Source organism: Opisthocomus hoazin, chromosome 2, assembly GCF_030867145.1.
Source record: "Opisthocomus hoazin isolate bOpiHoa1 chromosome 2, bOpiHoa1.hap1, whole genome shotgun sequence".
Taxonomy (NCBI): domain Eukaryota; kingdom Metazoa; phylum Chordata; class Aves; order Opisthocomiformes; family Opisthocomidae; genus Opisthocomus; species Opisthocomus hoazin.
Genome location: NC_134415.1, coordinates 19842967 through 19866679, shown reverse-complemented (window position 1 = coordinate 19866679; position 23713 = coordinate 19842967). Strand labels below are relative to the sequence as shown.

At 41.9% G+C, this 23713-nt stretch overlaps 1 protein-coding gene across 2 annotated transcripts in view; it reads left to right on the top strand.

Annotated features, from left to right (window-relative positions):
* Nucleotides 1–23713, top strand: part of LRFN2 (leucine rich repeat and fibronectin type III domain containing 2) — a 161763-nt gene that overhangs the window by 113415 nt on the left and 24635 nt on the right. For both annotated transcript variants that reach the window (XM_009931471.2, XM_075412821.1), the window contains exon 2: nucleotides 4350–5742. In XM_009931471.2, the coding sequence (XP_009929773.1) occupies nucleotides 4370–5742 (1373 nt within the window). In that variant the 5' untranslated portion in view covers nucleotides 4350–4369. The remainder of the gene's footprint in view (nucleotides 1–4349; nucleotides 5743–23713) is intronic.

Here is a 23713-nt window from a genome sequence, read left to right as displayed (position 1 = left end):
GAGGACAGGTTCAGAGACATTTACTTTCCTTGCCGCCATTGTCACTGCTTCGTGAGTTGGGCATAAACAGCCTGTATGGATCAGGGAGAACACAAGACCTACCTTTCCCACACAGTTTTTGGCAATGCAGGGATTAAGGAGTAATTTTTGTCCTAACATGGTCCCATCCTGTTTTACATATTGTAGATTAAACCACTTCAGAGAATATGCATGAAACTTTACCCATTGCTGCAATCATTCAAGCTTTGCAGCTGGGGGGTAGGTTTCCTAGTCACAGAGGTTCACTGAAACTGAGAGAAGAGAAGGTGAAGAAAAATGAAAAGGCCACCTCCTGGAAAAGAAAATCTAATTGCTCCACAGCTTCTACCAAGCTGAAGAAAAGTATATTAACTCACCCATACAGTCGCTGGAAGTTGGGTCCCAAGGCACTTGGAGACAGTCAAATCAGAGCCACTGTCCGTCCACCTCTTCTTTTTTTTCTTCTTGTCTTTCTTTTTTTTCCAAGCCTGTGTGCTGCAGTTATAGCTTATTTGTCTGACAGTTACCTTGTACTTGGTGCTGTGGTACACAAAGGTTATTGGAATTTATATGCAAAGCTCAATGAACATAGAATTAAAAAATGCCTCAGAGACATTCCTGAAATGAGATGCCAAATCTCAGAAGTTGTATCTTTATGAGGAAAATTTGAATACAAAACACCAAGGTTTATGACTCTTGCACTTATTAATTCATACCAATCCACATTAGAAGAGGACTAAAGGGGCTATTTTTCATCTTGGGCTGAGACAGGAACTCTGCCAGATTTACAGACTTGCTGTGAGAAATCTACTCTATCTGGCTGATAGATATCTTTAAAATGTAAATCAAAATGGTGAGTTTATGACAAGGCTGCTGTTAGTAGCCCACAAAACGCTTGTTGTTGCAGGCCACAAGAGATTTTGGGAACAACATGAGCAAACTGGTCAGCAAAAACAGACCCTAAAGTTGACACTTTATTTTCTGTCCTATATGCAAGTTACCAGAACTGAAATCAAAATAGTTTTTGTTATACATCCATCCCCTTGGCAACTAGCAATCACCATGACCCTCTGGGAGAGTCTAGATTTTAGAAAATACTATTATAATTGTGCAAACTCACGATTTCTTACCGCATCTGTGGCCCAGGTGCTTCTTCTGTCTGGAGAGAAAAGGGAAAACCAGCCACCCTATGGAAACCCTGGATACTCTCCTTAATGAGCCCTGCCCACCTCTGCTCTGTCCAGTGTGCTATAGGTAGCCCTTTGGGTTTGTACTGTATTTGCTATGTTGTGAACTGGTCACTTCAGAACTACATTGCAGAGAAACATAGGGCTCTGAATCTTGAAATATTGAAACTGGCAAAGGATCACAACGGCTAGAAATTTCCTCTTCAGACAAACCATATTTGCATTAATACTTTCAAAAGCATTCAATAACTGGAAAGACAGCAGCCATGATGTTTCCATTCTAGTACGGCTGTTACTGATTTGTCCTCCTGCTGGTAAAAGCACATATTGCGCTCTCTGTGTCTTACTCATGTGCACAAGCAAGAACAGGCAGATGACAAGCTTTCAAGTCATCCGCAGATGGTTTCCCCATCAGGGTTTACTTTGCCGTTTGGATCTCCTGCTTCATAGTCTCGTCTCAGTTTTGCAGTCCCTATTTTCCATAATTAACTTCTGTTCCTCCCCCCATTTTTTTTTGTACAAATGCTTTTCACTCTGATGCTTAGAGTCAACTGTCTCCCAAAGCACTGTGACATTTAACAGCATCCGGAAAAAATGTGGTTAGAGAATTGGGACACTTAAAGGAGACACTGCTATCGTAAGTGTGCATTCATATTTTTGAATAGATATTCAGAGGGTGGGAAATGTAGATGAGGGAGAAGCTATGAAAGGGCTTATTACTAATTAACTGTATCTGTTTCTCCCCCTTTTAAACTGCTTTTTGTTTATCATTTCAGCTGGTAGGGTAATACACTAAATTAAAGCTGCAGAACACAATTATAATTAAGATTCAAAAAGCCAATTGCCTGTTAGTAAACTACCAATTGATAATAATATAAGGGATATTTATAGCTCTTTGCTAAGTATGCCACAGATTTGCATCAATAACATACTTGCTAATCTCCAAACATTTTATTCAGTAGGCTTTTATTTACTATTGAAGGTAAGATTACTCTTCTCAAGCCATTCTTTCTAAAAGTATCTCGCTTTCATCCTGTTTGCAGAGTTCAGCAAACACAGATGCTTCAGTCCTTTCCTCTCCTATGAAACAGTAATAATGGTATATAATTGCTAACATCACACCACGCAGAAAACCTTGCCATAAAGAACATACTGTAGATAGTTCAGCACTCATAACATCTTGCATTTCTACAGCTCCTTCTTTCTGAGTCATCTCACGTATTCTATAGAGAAGAAATCAAACCATCTTACCCAGGAGACAAATCAGCCACTTGGGCAGAGCCACAAACACAGGGCCATAGTTTTTATTCCTTTCACAGGGAGGTGGAGAAAGACTCACTTAAAGAGTTAAAAAAAATACTGAAGTGACAGATTTTGGCTTTGTGCATATTACAGGGGGATTAATAACTAACCTTTATAATTTCTTTTAATTATTATAAGTCATTTGAGTCACTGTCATTTCAGATGTGTGATGATGTATAAATAATTGCAATCTGAATTTTTTGTGAAATGTATTTCTTGCATCATACATTTACTACAGTTTGAGTAGCCTCGTAGCACTAATTATTGGAGTCAACACGAAACACTGAGTGTTCTTCCACTGTGCGTACAGCAGTAAGAGAAGAAGCTTAGGCACAGGTGACTGTCTACCATACACTGCTTAGGCACTGGAGGGGCAAGTGATGAAGCATGAGGGTGTCTAATCTCTTATTGTGCCATGATTATTCCTGAAACACGAGTGCCAAATACTGCTAAGTGTATGTGCACCTGCATGACTGAGAAGAGATATGGTGTGCATGAAGTACCCATGACACTGATGTAAAGTTACATGGTGGGGTAATGTAGGTTAAATTGCGGCAAAATGGCAACATTGGATGTATGCCTGTAGCTATTGTCACAAGTGAGGGCCTTAGAGACTAGAGCACACCATCTTGGCAAAAAAAGCCTGGGAGATCCATTACAAAAATATAGATCTTCTTCATCCTTCTCCTTTCCTCATTGGGAGAATGAGGGTTAAAAATCGATGGTCTGCCCATTCTTCCAGCCTCTCTGATAGCAGAGTCTGGGCAACGGAGAAACAAGTTTATCTACGTCCTACACATATGGGAAGAAGGTCAACAAGCCTATGTAAGGAGATATTCCCAAACCTGAAGCAGGGCTGAAACTTCCGCCAGCTACAACTGGCGCTTTGAGTCAACCTGTAAATACATTTTATGTATTCTTCAAAGATACACACAGGTCACGCTGGAAAAGCACGTGAGCGCTGAAAAAAAAGGGAGATAATGGTGTAAAGACAGATGGGCAGGGTGCAAGAGAAGGCCGTGGATACAGGTGAGAACTCTGCTGTACTACGACAGATTGCAGTGTGAGAGTATGATGGCATCAGAAAGCTTGCCAGGAGCCTAAGGTAGCACAGGGTTCCCCTGCATCTCTTCTCTTTGGAGCTAGACAATGTCATGGTTCCCATAGGTTGGCTGAGTGCAGTGTGAATCCAGGTGATGATTATGCAAATGATTTCTGCTTCCTGTGCTGCCTATTATGAATTTTATTATGGGTGGGCAAGTGAACTGACTCACCCCAGGACTGACCAGATAATTACATGGTCATTACGAACCACATCACTGAAGGGTAAATATGCAGTTATTTTTATCCATAAAATCAGCTCTTTCAACCCTAAGACTAATTTGAAATTGTTATGCAGTAGTCAGTAATTACTATAAGACAGCTTCTACCCTCAAAGAAGCAGGCACTATTCCAAATGAAATCTTTCAAGGTTTTAAGTAAGCCATGCAATCTGATAGCAAGTTTTGTCCTCTACCAGCTACCCAATAAAATTTATGAAACGGTAACTAGAAAACAAGCAGTCATAAGACCCTTTTACCAGGCATAAGCACTTACAATTCCTATCCTATTCAGATTTGTAACCAAACCCACTTTTTTTTAAGAATGAAATGCATTTTGTGGAGAAACTTGTTGCTATAACAGTTCACCTTCCCATCCCAGAGTGCTGATTGCTTTAGGTGTGACTCCGGAGAGGAGGTACTGCAAAGTCTCTCTGAAGGTAGATATTAGATAATACATAAGAGGAAAGGCAGCTGCACCATAACTGCTGATGTTCCTTGTAACTCTTTTCATTTATTGCAGGTACTGCTGTGTGATTTACCATGGAAAAATTGCTCTGCAGCATCCTGGTGTTTGGAATGGCTGTCATGGTCAACGCTTGTCCCAAATATTGTGTCTGTCAGAACCTGTCTGAGTCTCTGGGGACTTTGTGTCCCTCCAAGGGTCTCCTATTTGTACCACTAGACATAGATCGAAGGACCGTTGAACTCCGACTTGGGGGCAACTTTATTATTAACATCAGCCGACAGGATTTTGCCAATATGTCTGGACTTGTTGACCTTACTTTGTCCAGGAACACCATCAGTTACATACAGCCCTACTCTTTCACTGACTTGGAGAGCCTTCGATCTTTACATCTGGACAGCAACAGGCTACCTGACATTGGAGAGGATATTCTGAGAGGCTTAATTAACCTTCAGCATTTGATTTTAAACAATAACCAGCTAAGCAGCATCTCTGATGAAGCCTTTGAGGATTTTTTACTGACACTGGAAGACTTAGACCTTTCCTACAACAACCTCCGAAGCATTCCCTGGGAATCTATAAGGAAGATGATAAACTTGCACCAGCTCAGTTTGGATCATAACCTGATAGATTACATTACAGAGGGGACGTTTGCAGATCTTCAGAAATTGGCCAGATTGGACCTAACATCCAACAGACTTCAGAAGCTCCCCCCCGACCCTATATTTGCCAGATCTCAAGCAATTCCATTAGCCGTTACCCCGTTTTCTCCACCTTTATCTCTCAGCTTTGGGGGCAACCCACTGCATTGCAACTGCGAGCTATTGTGGTTAAGGCGACTTGACAGAGATGACGATATGGAAACTTGTGCTTCTCCTCCAGGTCTAAAGGGAAGGTACTTCTGGTATGTACGGGAAGAAGAATTTGTTTGTGAGCCTCCTCTTATTACACAACATACTCACAAGTTGCTGGTTTTAGAAGGGCAAACTGCCACACTGAAATGCAAAGCCATTGGGGATCCCACCCCCATCATTCATTGGGTGGCCCCTGATGACCGACTCATTGGGAACTCTTCGAGGACAGCTGTCTATGAGAATGGCACGTTAGATATCCTCATCACCACCTCCAAGGATTACGGGACTTTTACATGCATAGCAGCCAATGCTGCTGGAGAGTCCACTGCAACAATTGAGCTCTCAATTGTTCAGCTCCCCCATCTCAGCAATGGCACAGGCCGAGCAGCCCCACCGAAATCCAGACTTTCAGACATCACCAGCTCCAGCAAGTCTAATCGTGGGGAAACAAAAGGCCCACCAGAAAGGTCTGTTCTGGTGTCAGATGTGACCACTACCTCAGCTTTGGTCAAGTGGACAGTGAGCAAGTCGGCCCCTCGGGTAAAAATGTATCAGCTGCAGTATAATTGCTCAGATGATGAAGTCCTGATCTACAGGTAAATGCAATTGTTATTTTGTCTTCTCATGATGGCAGGGGGAGGAAAGCAGGTTATGAAGTCTTTTACTCTTAGGTCACTGATCTGACTTTGAACTGAGGTAGCACTGCCGCTGCCACTGGTGGTATTAGCGGTGTCTGATAAATTTGCTTTGTGTCTGTCAGTTCTTCTGTAGGTCTGGTCATCACCTTTCTGTCTAAGTCATACATTACAGATCTTTATAGTATTCATTCTCTAACAACAGTTGTTTTTGGTAAAATTTACAATTTAGGAAAAAATATTATCATAGTTTGTAGCCTCCTTACTAGGCCTAACAAAGAAGGAAAAACTTGATAGGCTAGAAGTCAGACATTTCTCTTTCTACATCCTGTAGGTGGGATTGAAATGTACTATTGAGAGAGGAAGAGATGTGGGAGGAAGTTTATGCTGTCTACCCATAATACAGTCTCTAATTATTCTGCGATTCAAGATTCAGGGTTGTTAGCAAGAGATTATTCACCTGTATGAAAAAACTCTTTTCTCACCCCACTAACATCTGTTTTACACTACTGTAATGGCTGACAACTTTGGAGTATTTAATGTTTTATACCATATTATATGCAAAAAGAGAAGGAGATAATTTCAAAAGCAAGCCCTGAATGTTCATTATGCTCCTCCAGTTCTACAACTCCTCTGACTTTTAATGATGCAAGAGTAGCTCTTGCAGTGAACCTAACAGTGAAATAGAAAGAAGCAATAATGTTCTGGATAAAAAATGGGTAGGAAACTTCTTTGCAGTACAGAAAAACAGTGTTAGTTTAGAAGCTTTTTGCTTCTGTCTTAGCAGAATGATTGATGTAGTATATTTATGCTAATGATGAATTCCTAGAAACCACCCTTTTCTGCCTTTTTATTACAGAGGCAGCAGTATCAGATGCATTGAGCTGAAGCCTATCTTTAAATATATTTGAGCTACCAGCAGACGTCAGAATCCCAGGGCAAAGCAGAACAAAACACATAAACTACTATAGCTGTACAAGCATCCTGAAGCCAGCGAAGAAAAACTGGATCTGGTAGAGGAATAATGGGACTTGGATTTTTACTACAATTTGAGAGCAATTTCTGGCCAAAACATAGCCAAAGCCACTGATTTCCTTGGTAGGCTTGTGGTTGCTATCTGCTGGCCTACAAACTAATGTGTCCTCTTCTGCCTGCAGTGAGAGCTGAGGCACCAGTCAAGTCATGGTACTCAGCCTCTAGATCCCAGAACAGACCTTGTTATCTTCTTCTTTATCATATCATAGTTTTCTTTAGCCTGAGAAAATCAAAATCAGAGGTAGTAAATGCTCATGTGATGTTTTTCACTCACCTTTCTGCTACATTGAAATCTAACTTTAAAGTTGTTTTCAGAACTGATTGTTTAGTTGACATGGACAAAATCTTGTGCCAGAAACACTTTTATCTCAATCACTTGTAGAACAGAAATAATAGAGATTTATTTAACTGCTCCAAAGTTAGCTACTCTTTGCCAAAAGAAATACTGACAAGTCCAAAGAACATTCTTTAAAAATGTTTATTCAAATACTGAAAAAAAATTAGGAAAATTGGTTATGTTCATTTCCTTTCCTCAATTATAAAAATATGTTGAAATAAATCAATTAACAGGTGCAAATTATTTGCCTTGCTCTGGCTAATGCACTGTAGAACTGGTGTGTTAGCTTTGGGACTTGCAACTATATGGTGTTAAGTAGAATGAAAGGGAAAGACAAAGCTGAGTAATGAGAGAGTAGTAGGAATAGAATGAAAGAAGATATACTAGAGTCAGCTTTTCGTGAGGGAAAGTTTTTTGCAAAAAACTCAATGGTATTTAAGATCTTGAGCCCAGTAGAAATCTGAAAAAAATACTCAGAAGGATATGTGTAGTCCTATGACACCATATAGTTTTTCAGCCCAGTGAACAGGAATATCCCTGCAACCAGAAAGAGACATTAGTGGAGGCTGTCAGGTGTTGGAAGTGACTGGATGTGGCAAGTCGTTGAGGAGGTTGGCCAGGGTAATTTAAAAAAGCAATGCAGGAACAATCTAGTAGTTGGAGGGATGAGAATTGGGTGTTGTGGGCAGAAATGAGAGAAAGATGCCATCTTGTCAGCCTGGTCTGGAGGAACAAGTGGCTATCATGGAGTCAGGCAACCCTAAATTCTTGTCCTGTCCTCGCTGCTGCCTCTCAGTGAGGTTTTGGCCCTTTGTTGCTCTGCTTGGTTGTGTTTTTTCCTTCCAGAAGCACAGCGCCGACAGTGATATTTCTATAAATCTCTCATTGGGACTTTTTTAGGATTCACTGATGATGCATAGCTCTTTTCATTCACAGCTCTCAAAAGTACTTCACCAAAGAAAACAAATTTTATTTCTCTACTTTTTGCACCAGGGAAAAATGAAACACAGGAACATGAAGTAATTGTCCAGTATCTGAGAGTTAATCAGTGGCACTCATAATATAAAAACCAGTTCTTATGACTTTCAGCCAGGGAACCACTCAGTCCGTTAGAGTTAATTAACTAAAGCCATTTTGCTTTAATTGGTCAGATGCATGTCACTGCAATGAGCATGTAGAAATACCTAAGGGAAAAGGATTTCTAACAGCGGCCTGCTCTATAAAATGCTGTGTATGTGCTAAATGGGATGTGATACTGCTTAGCTGCTAAAAAGATGGGCTCTTTATATACAATAAGATACATCGGTATGCCAGGAATGAGGCACACTGGCTGTGATAACTTGAAAGGATCCTGCCTCACTAGTAAGAAATATTCGGTGCACAAAAGATAAAAGTTTGCTGCATTCTCTGCTACGAATTTTTCATGAACATTGTACTCATAGTGAAAGAGTGAGAGCAGAAGCGCTTCCCTTCCCATTGATATCAACATCTCTTCTGATCATTACACAGGACACCAGTCCCATTCTTGCTTCCATCCCAGCTGTGGTCTTCCACTTGTGGGAACTGCAGATGGTGCAAAGGTGACCATGATGGGGTGCAATGGCCCCACGAAGATTGAGAGGTGTGGGAGATAGTAGCAAGTGTTGTCTGTTGGGCCTCCTGACTTCACTGAACTGAAATGGTATCAGAATCTGAAGTTCAGCTCTGGGTAGACCAGTGCCATCATAATGAGTATTAGCAGGACGAGCATTGTTTGCTTTCCCTGTCTGCACTGCTTTTGCATTTTCTGTTTCAGGGCCATTGCTGAAGCTAGCAGCAGGTTTCTATCTCTTTCAGTGGATTCAGGGGTGCATGTTTCTGATACTGATCTAATGAGCATGGTCCTGGATCAGCACTCTATTCCACATGGCTTCCCAGAATGAGAAAGATAAGCTGGAGGGAAGGGAGTGATAGCTTGTGCAGATGTCTCAAAGAGGCAGCTTGGTCAATGTCCACTTGCAAAGACAATGACTGTCCTTAACGCTGCCACCAAATCAGTAACTTGAGACTGCTCAGAGGTGACATGCTGTATTTTCTTTTCTACATCATTGGCAGAAGGAAACGTTCCCTCTTTAATGGAGCGTGCACGTAACTCTTAGTGGTATCTCAGAGCTTCCATTTTGTGCCTTGACGTGTGATCGTATTCAAAAAGATCATACAACAGGTGCCTGTGATGGAGTAGTATGTCACACTCTGGCGAATACCAATGCTCTACTGCTCTATGTGTGCTCCCAGTGAGTTCCTTCTCTCTCTCTGACTTGTTCTTGCACAGGTTTTAGTAATCCTGATGTCAAGATAATGATATTTTTTCACCTGGAACAGAACCAGGATTCCGCTCTTTCTAGGCAGAGTGAAGGAAAGCTTGTTTTGCTTTTTGATTAGGTTTTCTTTTATTTACTTGCTTTTCTTGGGGATTTTTTCTTGTTTTGTAATTTTTCCCTTTTCTAATTTATGTTTCTTTTTCATTCTAACTTTTCTTTCCTCTTCACCCTCCTTAACTGTCCTATTCGTCTTTGTGCTGTTCAAACCCATGCTACCCTGTAAGGAGAAAATGGAAATTGTCGGTAATGTTATGAAGCCACACCATGTCCAGCAGGTTCCACAGAGAGAAGATCACAGAATCACAGAAAGTTAGGGGTTGGAAGGGACCTCTGTGGGTCGTCTAGTCCAACCACCCTGCCGAAGCAGGATCACCTAGAGCAGGCTGCACAGGACCTTGTCCAGGCAGGTCTTGAATATCTCCAGAGAAGATTGTAGGTTGCTATCTATATCTTCTGTTCATATACACAGGTTATAAGAGTGGGCCCTTTTAAAGTGGAAATTAAAATTTATCTGAGAAGTACAAGTGATTTTTTTACATAAGAAGATCTCTTGGCTGGCACATGTAGCCATGGTTCATGCTGCTCCCATCCATCAAACTGTGTATACATGGGCACTGACGGGATGCACCCATGACTGCTGAGAGATCTGGCTTGATGTCAGTGCAAGGCCATTAACTTTGAAAAATCACTGCTCTTGGGAAAGATACCTGAGGACAGGAGAGAACCACATATAACTCCTGTCTTCAAAAGAGTCAAGAAGGAGGACCCAGGGAACTACAGGCTAGTCAGCCTCACCTTAGTCCCTGGGAAGGTGATGGAGCAACTAATACTGGAACCACTTCCAGGAACATGGTGGACAAGAAGTTGTTTGGAAGTCATAAGCATGGATTCACAAAGTCATGCTTGACAAAACAGATAACCTTTTACAATGAAATAACTAGGTAGGTAGACAAGGCAAGAGCAGTAGATGTCTACCTTGACTTCACTAAGGCTTTCCACACTGTCTTTTAATATCTTTGTAGAGAAGCTGGATGAGCAGTGAGGTGGATTAAAAAATGGCTGAGCCAAGAGGTTATGATTAGTGACATAAAGTCTAGTTGGAGTCCAGTAACTAGAAGTATACCCCAAGAGTCAGCACAGGTTCATAACCTATTTAACATCTGATCCAATTTAATATCTTCATAATGACTGGCTCAGAGTGTACTGTCAGTAGTTTTGCTGATGACACAAAATTGTGCGGAGTTACTGGTACATCAGTGTCATGCTGTCATCCAGAGAGACCTCAACAGGCTGGAGAAATGAGCTGGGAGGAACCTCATGAAATTCAATAAAAGAAAATCCAAAGTTCTGCCCCTGAGTAGGAATAACCCCACGTATCGGATATGCTTAGGCCACTAGGCTAGAAAGCAGCTTTGCAGAAAAGGATCTGGGAGTCCTGGTGGACACATGATAGAACATCAGCCAGCAATGTGCCCTTGCCATAGAGAAGGCTAACGGTATCCTGGGCTGCATTAGGAGCAGTGTTGCCAGTAGGTCGAGGAAGGTGATCTTTCCCCTCTACTCAGCACTAGTGAGGCCACACCTGTAGTACTGTGCCCAGTTCTGACTCCTCAGTACAAGACAGACATGGGCATACTGGAAAGAGTCCAGCAAAGAGTTACAAAGATGATTAAGAAACTGGAGCACCTCACATATAGGGAAAGGCTGAGAGACCTGTGACTGTTCAGCCTGGAGAAGCAAAGGCTAAGGGGGGAACTCATCAATGTGTACAAGTATCTGAAAGGAGAGTGTGAGATGAGTCAGGCTTTTTTCAGTGGCGCTCAGTGCCAGGACAAGAGGCACCATCTAAAGGTGCACAGGAGGTTCCATCTGAACATCAGGAAATACTTTTTTACTGTGGTGGTGACTGACCACTAGCACAGGTGGGCCAGAGTGGTGGTGGAGTCTCCAATATTGCAGATATTCAAAAGCCAATCTGGACATGGTCCTGGGCAACTGGGTCTAGCTGGCCCTGCTTAGGCAGAGGGGTTGGACAAGATGGCCTCCAGAGTTTCCTTATAAACTCAACCAGCCTGTGATTCTGTAATCCTGTGTGCAGCTCAGATGAGCACTTCCTTTGACACTGTAAGTTATTTACTAAAGAAAAGATATTTGTAACTGTCCCTCTAGAAAAGTATAATGCAATTTGCAAAGGCCAGAGATCAGTGAATTTGTGTAAGCTTAGACAGTTGTGTGGGTTTTAATCATAGAATCATAGAATAGTCTGGGTTGCAAGGGACCTTAGATATCATCTAGTTCCAACACACCTGCCATGGGCAGGGACACCTTCCACTAAATCCAAAGCCCCTTGCTCAAAGCCCCATCAACCTGGCCTTGAACACTGCCAGGGAGGGGGCATCCACAGCTTCTCTGGGAAACCTGTTCCAATGCCTCACCACTCTCATTGTGGAGAATTTCTTTCTCATATCTAATCTAAAGCCATCCTCTTTCAGCTTGAAGCCATTACCTCTTGACCTATCACTACATGCCCCTGTGAAAAGTCCCTCTCCAGCTTTCTTGTAGGCCCCTTTCAGGTACTGGAAGGCTGATTTAAGGTCTCCCTGGAGTCTTCTGTTCTCCAAGCTGAACAACCCCAACTCTCTCAGCTTGTTGTAAGAGAGGTGTTCTGTCCCTCAGATCACTTTTGTGGCCCTCCTCTGGACCCGCTCCAAAAAGTCCATGAACTTGTTGTGCTGAGGAAAGAGTAGAGGGGCAGATGCAACAGAGTTTCCGTTCTTCCATCCTTTTCTGTAATATAAATCACCCTTAAACACACACCAATGACAGTAAAAGTGTATTGTACCCATCACTTTTAGAAAGACCGGAAGTTTGTTACAAAATGCACTACTGAAAATCAGTTCTTATTTGAAGGAAAAACATGCAGGAAGAGTAACCAATGCCCAACAAAGGGACAGAAGAAGACAGTGGTCTGCAAAGCAGTGTCTGTCCTTAGACTCAGGGTTAAAGGAGCAAACACTAGGAGACCTGCTTTATCACAGAAATCCGACCTGCTCCTGGGAAAGTTAAGAGTACATTTTTCTCAGTCTAGACTCTCCCTTCAAAAGTGTTTCAGATGTTTAAGAGCATCAGACTTATGATCAGAGCAACTTAGGGACTGGCATACTTAATTCATTTCAAATAAGGGGTTGATCTGAAATATAAAAATCCAGAAAATAGTATCTTTGGGCCTCAGTTTCCCATCTGTAACCTGGGGTGACAGCACCGCCTTGTCTCATAGGAATAAACACACTAAAAAATATTACAGAACCAGGAGCCCACATAAATGAATAGGGAGACTGTTGCTTTGAAGTTGTTATGTGGTCTGCAGCAACAGGGATAGTTGTGAAAGGTTAAAAAGGAGCTTTACATAACTGCAACAGCTGAGCTCAAGTAAGGCATCTGGGGTCTGAGATTGTGTCTTTTTCTATGTGTAAAGCACTCTGCTTGATGTGGGACCAAATCTCAGTTTTGGCCATCGGGCATTGGTGTAATACATAAATTCACCACTATTTCAAAAAATGAATAAATCTGCAAGTGTTTTGTAGAACTTCCCAGGTCATACTGAGCCTGCTGTCTGTGTTTTGATTTAAAGCAATGATGCAGCCACTTAAAAATCTGCATCTGAAGTGCAACATTATCATTAGGTTTATGAGAGATTTAGATCTGTTTTATTTTGTGGTATTTCATACTAAGAGTGATAAAAACAACAGTACAAATTAAGAATTACTGTATCTCTATAGTCTCCCTGGCTTGTAAATTCAGCACTGGAAAAAAAAAAAATTATGTATTTCTGGAAGCTTATTTTTTCCATATATATTTTATGTAGCAGGCAGTCTAAGCATTAAAATATGAATAAATGGCTCCATATCTCTAGTCTGTTTAAACAGTGGTGCATGGATTTGATTACTTAAACAACAGAATCGTGATTTACATTTACACATCTCGTTTTACTGCAAGAGCTTTACAGACCAACTGAACAGAGATCACTCTACCAACTGCTGCTATCCTGTCAGCTCTCAGTTAAAACATAGCTGCAGTTTGGCAGTCAGGTGATAGTGCAACTCCATTTTATGAGCAAAAAATAACTTCAGCTTTTGCACTTATGGATACTTTAACCTAGGTAGGAGGTAATTAACTGAGTTTGAATTTCCCACAGCATAGTGGAATAAATATCCCCATGCACTCTTCCTGTCTATTGCGTGCCAGTAAGAAAATACTTCATGACTAAGGTGCTCCAGACTTCAGAAATATGTGTTCTGTGAGGATGTTCTCTCAAACAGCAGTGCCACACAGAACACCAAGTCATGCATTAGAGGGGATGCCGCTGTCTAAATTGCTAATGCCTCTTGCAGTGAAAAAACTTATTGCGTGAAGGTCTACCAGCTGAAGATTCAAAACTGAGGCAGTCTTGCCCTGTTGTTCTTAGGGCAAAATATCTCAACAGCTTGATTCTGTAGTAAAGCATGATTGTATTATTTTTTCTCTGAGAAAAGTTAGAACTACATAGTTCTGGTAATTTTATAAAAGGCAGAGGATTAATTTATTTCAAAAAGCCTGAACATCTATCCTTACTTGTGATTTAGACAGAGGTTCATACAGATGAAGAAGCATGGCTAAATGCCTGTCACTCTTCTACCTCTTTTTCAGTTCCACCATTGTCTCCAACCTGGCTGGGCACTGACCTTTCTCTGTGGCTCACAGCTGGCACAAAAATCCGTCCTGAGTTTTAACACATGAGCTGAGCTATTTAACTTGCATTGTATTCAGGATACAAATCTTGATTTGGTCAGAGAATTTATATATTTAAAGGCTGAATAAAACAACCATTTGGAGAAAGGACATCAGATAAAGACATTAATCATTATGTATTTATCATTTGTATTTGACAGGTTGAGACAGCAACTGTATAAAAACAAAAAAGTGATGTGACAGTATCAATGGGAAGAAAAATTTACATAAGCAGAGCAGGGGAAAGTCTGACATAGACATTTGGTACTTCAGGTCATTTGAGACAGGTTTGCAGCAGTAGTGTGCGTTGACTTCTAGAGGACCCCCAGCAAGTGTAGGCTTGCTGCAAGGCATCAGGCAAAATGAAAACTCCGTGTCACAAAAGCACTTATTCTGGGACTATGTGGTTTTATTTGCTTCTGCTGAAAAAATTTTCATTTTCATCTAGCCTTTTCTTTTTCTTTCATCTCTCTTAACGGGAGAAGTACAGGGACAAAGGGTATTTTAGGGCTGATGTTTGGTTTTATGTGTTTGGATTTTTCTTTTCCCTTTATAATATGAGAAACCTTTGAAGAATAAGAAAGAAAAAGTAGTGAAAATAACAAAAATTACATGCATCACCAGATAATGAAGTGGAAAATGTAAATATGAAAGATGAAATAAATATAAATGCAATAAAAATGTGGAAATAAGCAAGAATTAAAAAATAAAGTAGAAGTACATCTTAGTATTGTCACTAAAGTCATCGTACATTGTGGTGACAAACTGATCCACCTGATGCTTGTACAGAAACTGATGAGAAATTCATCGGTCAGAGCCAGTCCAGTTCATCACGAGCAGAGGAAGACCATGCAGACACTACCCAGACCATTATTTTCTTGCTTGATAACCACCACAGAAACGCAAAACACTAAACAGCCTCTTATCCCTACGGGACATGTGTCCCCCTACATCAGTGTGTGAGCAGTACGTGAGGGCATGTGAGAGGGGGCTAGCGTTACTGCTGCCCACGCTGCAGTGCCCCAGCAGGGCAGAGAAGAGCAGATCAGCATCTTTTGCTGGCTTGGAGGCATTCCCGTCTCCTTTAAAGTTTAACAACTGTCAAATAATATTTAGTGAGGAATATGGAAAGTTTGTACGCTAAAGCTCTACCCCCAAGCTCTGCCTCAGGAGCTGAATACAAAGGCAAAGAGCCAGATTCTCATCTCAGCCCCTGTTGTGCTGCTGGGAGGTAACCCCACCGCAGCCAGGGGTGTTGCACAGGATGGAAAGGAAATCAGAACTGGTTTTCAGCAGAAGACAGCAGTACTCCCATTTTATCTCTGCTGCTAATTATTTATTTAGCTCATCAAAGGCTCAGCATTTTTATGTGAGGGGAATTTGGGATGAGCTAGTGCTTGCCCGTGACATCTGCCACATCCCGTCTTAGCTGCTCCGAACACAAATGCCAGAAACTGCCCCCACCCATCGTTGCAGTAACCAGCTACACATCTGATGCCAAAATGAACTACTGAAATAAGATTTTGATTAAGCTTCAGGTGAGTCAACAGTTTGATGTCTAAATGAAATTTTTTAACATACTCAGATTCATACCATTCCTGAATATTAAGAAGCCAGCACACAGCTGCACAGTTATGACTGCCTTTCCCATTTTAAATCTAGGGCAGACTTGTAGCAGTTCATGAGCTGCTCTGTGCAAAAACACTGTTGCCATTTGCTGACTGCTTAACAGTAACAACCTTCCATATCATTTGTACTCATGCAAAGCAATAATAGTTAGCACTGACAGTTGCAAATGTTAACTGATCTAATGCTTGACTGAAGGCTTGACTCCAAGCCTTCAGAAATGAGTAGCCACCGTTGACTCTGATGGGATTTAGTTCAGCTGAAAATCTGGCATTTTAAGGATTACCATTATTTTGTAGAGATGCAGGTGGAGGAAGAAGGGGGTTAAATAGTTTGCTCAAGGCAATACTGTAAGCCAGAGGAAGAAACAACATGCCTCAAGAATCACAGCTGGAAGTAGTCCTGGTTTAGCTTTCAATGTGTTCCTCACATTTCAAATCTGATAATTTGCCCGCATAATGTCTTGATTTGGGGAGAAAATGTAGCATTTGTTGTGGTGTTGTTGTTGTTAAATATAGGTTATAAATCTGTTTTACTTGGGAAAGGCATCCCTGATAAGTATCAAACTCAGATTAGGGCTTCAAAGCATGTTATTATACAACAGAGGTGTGTCATCTACTTAAAGGAATAGTGAAAATAATGAGGCTTGGTTTCCTCCATAGTTTGTATATATAATGCATGTTTAAGCACCCAAGATGATCCACTTGATGTCCAAGTTTTCACTTCTTCAGGTGGTGACTGCAGCAGGTTCCCAACACTCCTTGTCTCTCCACTGCTGATCCATTGAGTTCCAGGTGGTGTAAGAGAGCCACTCTATCCCTTCCTCATTTTGGGCCACTCCTACTGATATCTGAGTCATTTTAGGAGACATGGAAAAAGCATCAGTGACCACAGAGCATGACAACTACTCCTAGCCTTTTAAAATCTGTATCTGAGAACTTCTCTCCCTCCCTTCATTTCACCCTTCTGTTTAACTGGGACATCAGCAATCCAGGTAATCTCCAGACTACTAAGAAATCTCCTTCAAGAGTGGTGACCCTATAGTAAAAGTGGTGGTTGAAAGCTACCTGCTTGAAGTAGAGGATGATTTATTTTTATCCACAAGTGTTTTGCAATAGAGTTACAGATACAAAAGAAAAGCTTAAGAGCATATTGTATTTCTAAAACATATTGAGTTCCTAAAATTTGCCTTGCCAGTTTGAGGTCATTCTGCTTAACTTAGCTCTCTCTTGCTCACGCGCAGAATCTGGGCTCTGGGTAGGTGAGACAGGTTGCCTCGACAGCTCCTGCCTCCCCTGCCGTCTGATATCCTACCCTGTACAGCTCCCCTCTGAAGTCACAGGAAGCCTTTTTATCCATTTCGAAGCTGTTTTTGGTTTAGATTTTTGGTAGGAGCGACTTGGAGGAGGGCACCTGTTCCTCCTCCAGCAGGTTCCTGATACTCCTTGTCTCTCCTGTGCTGACCAGTTGAGTTCCGACTGTGGGCATAGTTTTGGGGTTCGTGAAAGATATTATGTTTAATTTTTTATATAGTGTTATTAGATCTATCAATTCTATGGTCAGGGCAAGAAGGATGGCAAGTACAGAATAACTCCAAGTTACAAACACAGTCAAAATCTAGTGCTTTATTTCACTGCCATAGCTGCAGATTTACCGATCTAAGTGCTTGTTCTGAATTTCCTATTATACCCTCTCTTATTCATACCAGCCTTTCTTCTTGTGTGCTCAGACTATTTTCAGAAAAGCTATACTTTTTTGTACAATGATTGCACTTATTAACCCTAACATATGATAGCGGTTATACAGCTTGTTTTCTTAGAGAAGTGACTTAAAACTAATTTGAAAAATATAGAAATGAAAAAGATACAGCACTGGAAAAATACAAAAGAAGAATACTCACGACTAAATAAATTATGTAGTAAGACTTTGTTAGCTTTAGCTCTTACAAGACTGGTCATTTTTGGATTTGCCTATAATAGACAGATTTTCTGAGAAAAATACACACACTCAGAATAAGAAAAAAAAATTCTTTTCAGGTGATTCTGTTCTAGGTGAATACAACATTTGTTTCTCATTTAAACCTATTTTGAAGTTTTAGTCGAGACATTGATGGTGAGTAGTCTTTGTGTTAATGCTCTGGTCAAGGAAGGATGAAAGAGGAGGATTCCAGACAGGACCAGGAACTTAAAACTTGAGGCAGAAATCAGATTCATACTCCAAGTAATTTTCTGAGTGTTGCACTTGTAGGCTTTCAATGGAAGCTTGTACTACAAGACAATAAATTATCCTTTTTTTGTTCTTAAAAGGGCACAGGAGATATGTAGCTCAGATTTTCAATGGTAAAGAAAGAAAATGTGAGGCAATGGATGTCTCTGAAAACATGATATGGGTTATTTCATTGTCATATTATCCTTCTCCCCAACACGTGTCTTATTTTACAGTCTAACACAAGGACAGTACAGATGCATGCCCTGTAATCCATAATAATCTGTAATAGGACCAAGCATAAATGCAATCCAGTCCTATCTGAGGATAACAGGCTGGTACTGCAAACTAAAGAAACCTTGAAAATATAATGCAGTTGAGGAATTTCAACCAGCAGGCTGATCTGCACAGTTGTCACAGCCCTCCTGATGTCTTAGAGATCCCATTAGGTCCCAGAGCATTTGACAAGAATCCCACAAAGCAATGCTGCCTAGAAGGGAAATGGGAATTGGCTTCAGCCTTTGGCAGAGGGCACTGTAGAGTGGAAGCAAAATCACCTGTGTGCCACTGCAGCAGAGGGCTGCACTGGTGCAGGGCAAGAGAGGCAGATACCTAGCCTGGCATACTCAGATGGGAAAGGGCTCATGCACTAGAGGCTACAGTCGTGCTTTAGGGTGGCTGGAAAATCCCCATGGGCAGCAAGGTAAGACTGCACCATAACCCCCTTCTGTTCAGCTGCTCCAGGTTTACAGACTAGTTTATCTACAGAAATTTCACTAGGTGTGAATTTGTGCTGAATTTGCCCATCTGTCCTCCTTCACCCTCCCCTTGCATCATTTTGAATTTTCCTAGTTTTAGATTTTGTGATATATGTATTACCTCATAATTTATTTCATTTTCACAAAAAAAAACTAATAGAAGAGCTGTTTGCTCAACCCAAATTTTTTTATTTTTTTTAATTATCTATTTGTTTGTTTAATTGACTTGGATTGTGGAATTGGCAGATATTCCAAACTGTGCTTTGAATTCTTCTCAGAGTTGGGATTACACAGGCAGTAGCTGCCCGACAGACATATGGGCATCTGACAGCATCAAGGCACCCCACCAGCAGCTCTGCTGTCTGGCAGATTGCCTCAGAGAGTCAGGCTTGATGAATCAGTCCTTCTGCCTGTGCTGGGAGGGCGGGGGATGTCTGCGTCTCTTCTCCAGAAGACTGGTGCAGAATGAGAAAGGTACACGCCAGCGATCGTTGAGCCTCCCCGCACATTGTACTGCAGAGCTGGGACAGCAGTGTCCAAGCGAACTTGAATCTTGCTGAGTATGTAGAGGCAGAATTTCAGCTTGGTTACTCCGGGGCAAGGATGGGTCACTAGCCTGGTGCCTGCTTTTCTTTTCTCTGCATGCAGATGTTCGCAGCCTGGGAGTGTTATGGGGAGTAATTTGACACTGCTGCCAAGGTTTGGCAGTGGGAGAGGGGAGGAGGAATGAAAGTAACTGGTTTGAAACCACCCCATCTCTCTGTGCCTCTTCCCTTTCATTCCTGAAAGGGAGCCGGATGTTCACCTAAGCTGATCAGGAAAGGGAGCCAAGATGACCCCTGCTTCTCTCTTCCATCCCTTGATCTTTGCAGCCTCCTCTGGTTGCTGCTACAGTCAATGATGTGACAGCGCCTTGCTCTCTGAGCAGGCAGAAGAAAGAATGGCCACCATGGGAGGAGTCACCTGCAGATCTTGGTTTCTCCTGCCCAGGGCCTCAGAGCACCCAGAGTGGGTGTTGTCACAGAATGGTGGCTGAGCAGAAGACAGTGATAGCCCCATCTTCTCTGGGTAGTGTCAGACAAACCTCTTGTGCTCTGAGTGGCACCAGCAATTCTGCAGTCTCTCTGCTAGAAAAACAGAAGCTTGGCTTTTGCATGATTTGCTTAGAGAGACGAACTACATCAAGGACACAAGGTTAGAAGTATGGCTAGTAATTTAAATTCTGTTTTCTTTCTCCGGAGACAGTAAAGCCTTTTGAGGTGAAGGGCTGTTTCCAAGGGGAAGGAAGAAATAAACACTGGGAGCAGGATTCGTGTCTGTGAACAGTGTTAACAAAAGCATCAGGGATTGCAAGTGTCCTGTTTCAGGGCTCAGTACTGGACCTTTGTACAACAGCAGGTTGGAGTGGGATGAAGAGGTGGCAAGACCTTGTGCTGTACAAACTCTGTCTAATGGAAGCATAGGAGGTTTTAACTGTTATTTTTTTTTTCCCCACTAAACTACAATATTGTTGTTTTTTTCACCTTTTCTCTTTGTTTTCCCCATCCAGGCTATCTCATGGTAGATAATTATACTGGCTGTGGTTTAATTAGCTAATCATGCCAGAGCTGAAGTATTTTTCAGAGTAAATCATTTTATTTAGTTGTTCTTAAGCAGCTTCCATTTGGATTTTTTCCTAGAATTTTCTTTGTATTTCATTGTGTGGTAGCACAGGTGTTTATAACAGGTTCCACTGGGGTTTATGAATATGCTGGTTGTCCACGCGTAGTGAAAGGGATAACACTTTGGAGGGCAGAGGTGGCATGCTCCTGGGAGCTGCACACTGACATAAAACATCCTGCAAAATTTATTGGATGTTTTGGATTTAGTGTAGAAAATAATAATAATACAGCTTTAATCTAGAAAAAGTGATTTTAACTTTCATATTAACACCTTTAGAGGACACATTTTATCTAGCAGATATAAGGCTTTTTGAATTCGGCCTTTACATCTCCAAACAAACAAAAAAAAATCCCTTTTCCTTAGCAAGCTTAGTTTGTCGTTATATAAGTCTTGCTCCTGTTGCTAGCTGGACTGTAGACAAGGATCTAGGTGCTCGCTGAGGTGCTGAGCTAGTGGTTACAGGTGAATGAAATCAAAGCTGTCTGGTCTTTCCTGAAAATCTCAAAGGTGACAGGAAGTAGCACAAAGAAGCAGGCAAGGAGACCTGCTCCTTGGCCTGATTGGCACACGTGGTGGTGAGGTTTATGTTGCTGTAACGTGCAATTGTAATGTATGTTTTTTCCAGTGGTACCTAACTCCAGCAAAGTCCTACAACTTCCTGTCCAGATCCGTAGAACCTTGTAGTGATGATGGCAGATCACACTTCTCCATTCCTTGCTATTTCATAGCTGCCCATTTAGAGTCACTAGATATTGTTCAATATTGAAGGTGGTATTGAGCAAAGTCTCTGTAAGACTTTTTGCTGTCTCACTGCTTTCACTGTGTGTGTGTGATTGTGCTGTAGACAATTTTCTCATTTCTTCTTTCTTGGCACCCCTTGGACATGGCTACATATGGTAAGAAGGCCGGAAATCTGATGACGCATTTGGAAACCTGCATTTACTACGAACTTAGGATTGTGGTCTAGTTCATGGTGGGCAGGCTGTGACCTTACAGCTTCATGGTGCTGAGAAGTTTCCAGCTTTGTTTAGTCATCATGGGGACCCACCTCCCGGCAGTTTACTGGTCCCTATACCTCCCCAGTAAAGACCTGATTAACATGCTTTCTGAGCTTTGTATCTATCTGTTAGTGAAATTGTATATTTCTGCACTACGTTAAAACCTGTTTTGTGCCCCTCTTTACGTGATTTCAGTCCAGAAGCTTTCCATGTTTTTAAGGAAGTAAAGGGAGTCCAAGAAAAGCCATAGAAGCAGGGTCCTTCTTTATACTTAGAGAAAGTCCCTGAGGACATGATCCTCAAGAGTCTTCAAATCAGAGTGTTTTCCTGGCTTCTGCCATCTTCCTTTCTTCTGCTTAACTCTGGTTAAACTTGTTGATGACAGGGAGGCATAGACTCAAAAAAGCTGCATGCTGCTTTTCAAAGTAGGTCACATTTACTAGTTCCCTAACAACAGATATTATCTTGGAGAAATTTTGAAGCTAGCGCCTCAGTTTACCCAAAACAAACCTGCTGTATGATGGGACAGAACCACAAAGGAATTGATTGCTCCTTACAATGAAATGGTAGCAGATTTAAAAACTAATTTAAAAAAAAAGATGCACACTAGCTGGTCTCACAGTCATTGCAGCAGCATACAACAGCTGTCTAGCACACCCTCCAAACACCTGCCTCTGCAACGGCTATGAAGAAGCAAACGATTTATCAGCTCAGTTTTCTTTTCTAGCCCTGTTTAAAATGAAACAAACCCTAGAATATCTGTCCCACGGGAAATTCCAATATTGCAACATCTGTTTCTGTCAAGAATCAGTCTGAAAATTCTCCATAACGGTTGCTTTGTTTGCTTATGGAAAGAAAACTTTAAAAGTATTTCTTGTGGAAATGTTGCTTTCAGTCTCTTTATGGATGTTACAACTTTGGGAGTGACACCCCCATCCCCACCATACATCATGCGCCTTGGGGAATTATTCTCCACCTGGAAGCAAAGCTCCCAAAATTCATCATATTCACTTTGCTCTCTCTCCCCTCACTACAGAGGTCTTCCCTCCCTGCATGTGGCCCCTGCTTTCAGCCCCTGCAGGGGTGAAGGGACGGTCAGGGAGTACAGGGAGAAGGTGCGGCTGTCTCTGGGAAGGGACCACCAGAGGACGTGGTGGGGGAGGAGAGTGAGGGCTGGAAGCAGCGCACCCTTCACCAGTGCCAAGGAGAGGAAGAGCATTGTGGCTCCCCACAGCCTGAGCTTTCATTTTCATTTTGCTGACAAGAGACACAAAAAAAATGAATCTCAGAGAAGCCCCTTTTTTAACATTACAAATGTGTTTTGTTTGAGGTATACAACCAGCTTTGCTGTCAGAATACCAAGCCTTTGCTAGATGTATCTAATGTTAGTGCCTGCAAGAGCTTTTAATGCATGGTCCAAGAGACATCCAGCTAATGCAAAATACTTGTGCACCTTACACAAGTTCCCTCAGGGAGGGTGTGATTTGGCCTGAGTAATGAATGCTTCTGCCGGACGGAAACTGAATGGCTCTGCCTTATGCAGCTGCAGCTGCAGGAGCCAGAAACCTCCAGCTGCAGTTCGTGTCCTGGGAGCCATCACTTTTTTCAGTCATTCTCTGACACTAGCAATAAATTCCACACTTGTCCGATCCCAGCTGCACTCTCACTGCTAAGGTCTGCACTTCATAAGAGGGACTTGTAAGCCCCTCTTACATTTTCAGATGTTTTGCTTAATTCAGAGTGCTGTATGTTTTGTCTTTTTCCTTGCAGTGACAGCACAACTTACTAGGTGACATGCTTTGCTGTTTAGCTGCAGTGCTGTCACTTACATGTTGTTTTAATGACAGTTCAAAGAGACAGAGAGCTGCACAACATTTAGGTAAAGGCAGAGGACTGAAGGTGGATGGTACAATATGAAAAATATGACATATGTGAACACGTAAGAGGGTACATGAAGGCAGAAGCATCAATCCGGGGAAAAAAAATTCTTTATTTTTCCTCTCCCTCACAGAATCATAGAATGGTCGGGGCTGGAAGGGACCTCTGTGGGTCATCTAGTCCAACCCCCCTGCCGAAGCAGGGTCACCTACAGCAGGCTGCGGAGGACCTTGTCCAGGCGGATCTTGAATATCTCCAGAGAAGGAGAATGCACAACCTCTCTGGGCAGCCTGTTCCTGTGCTCCT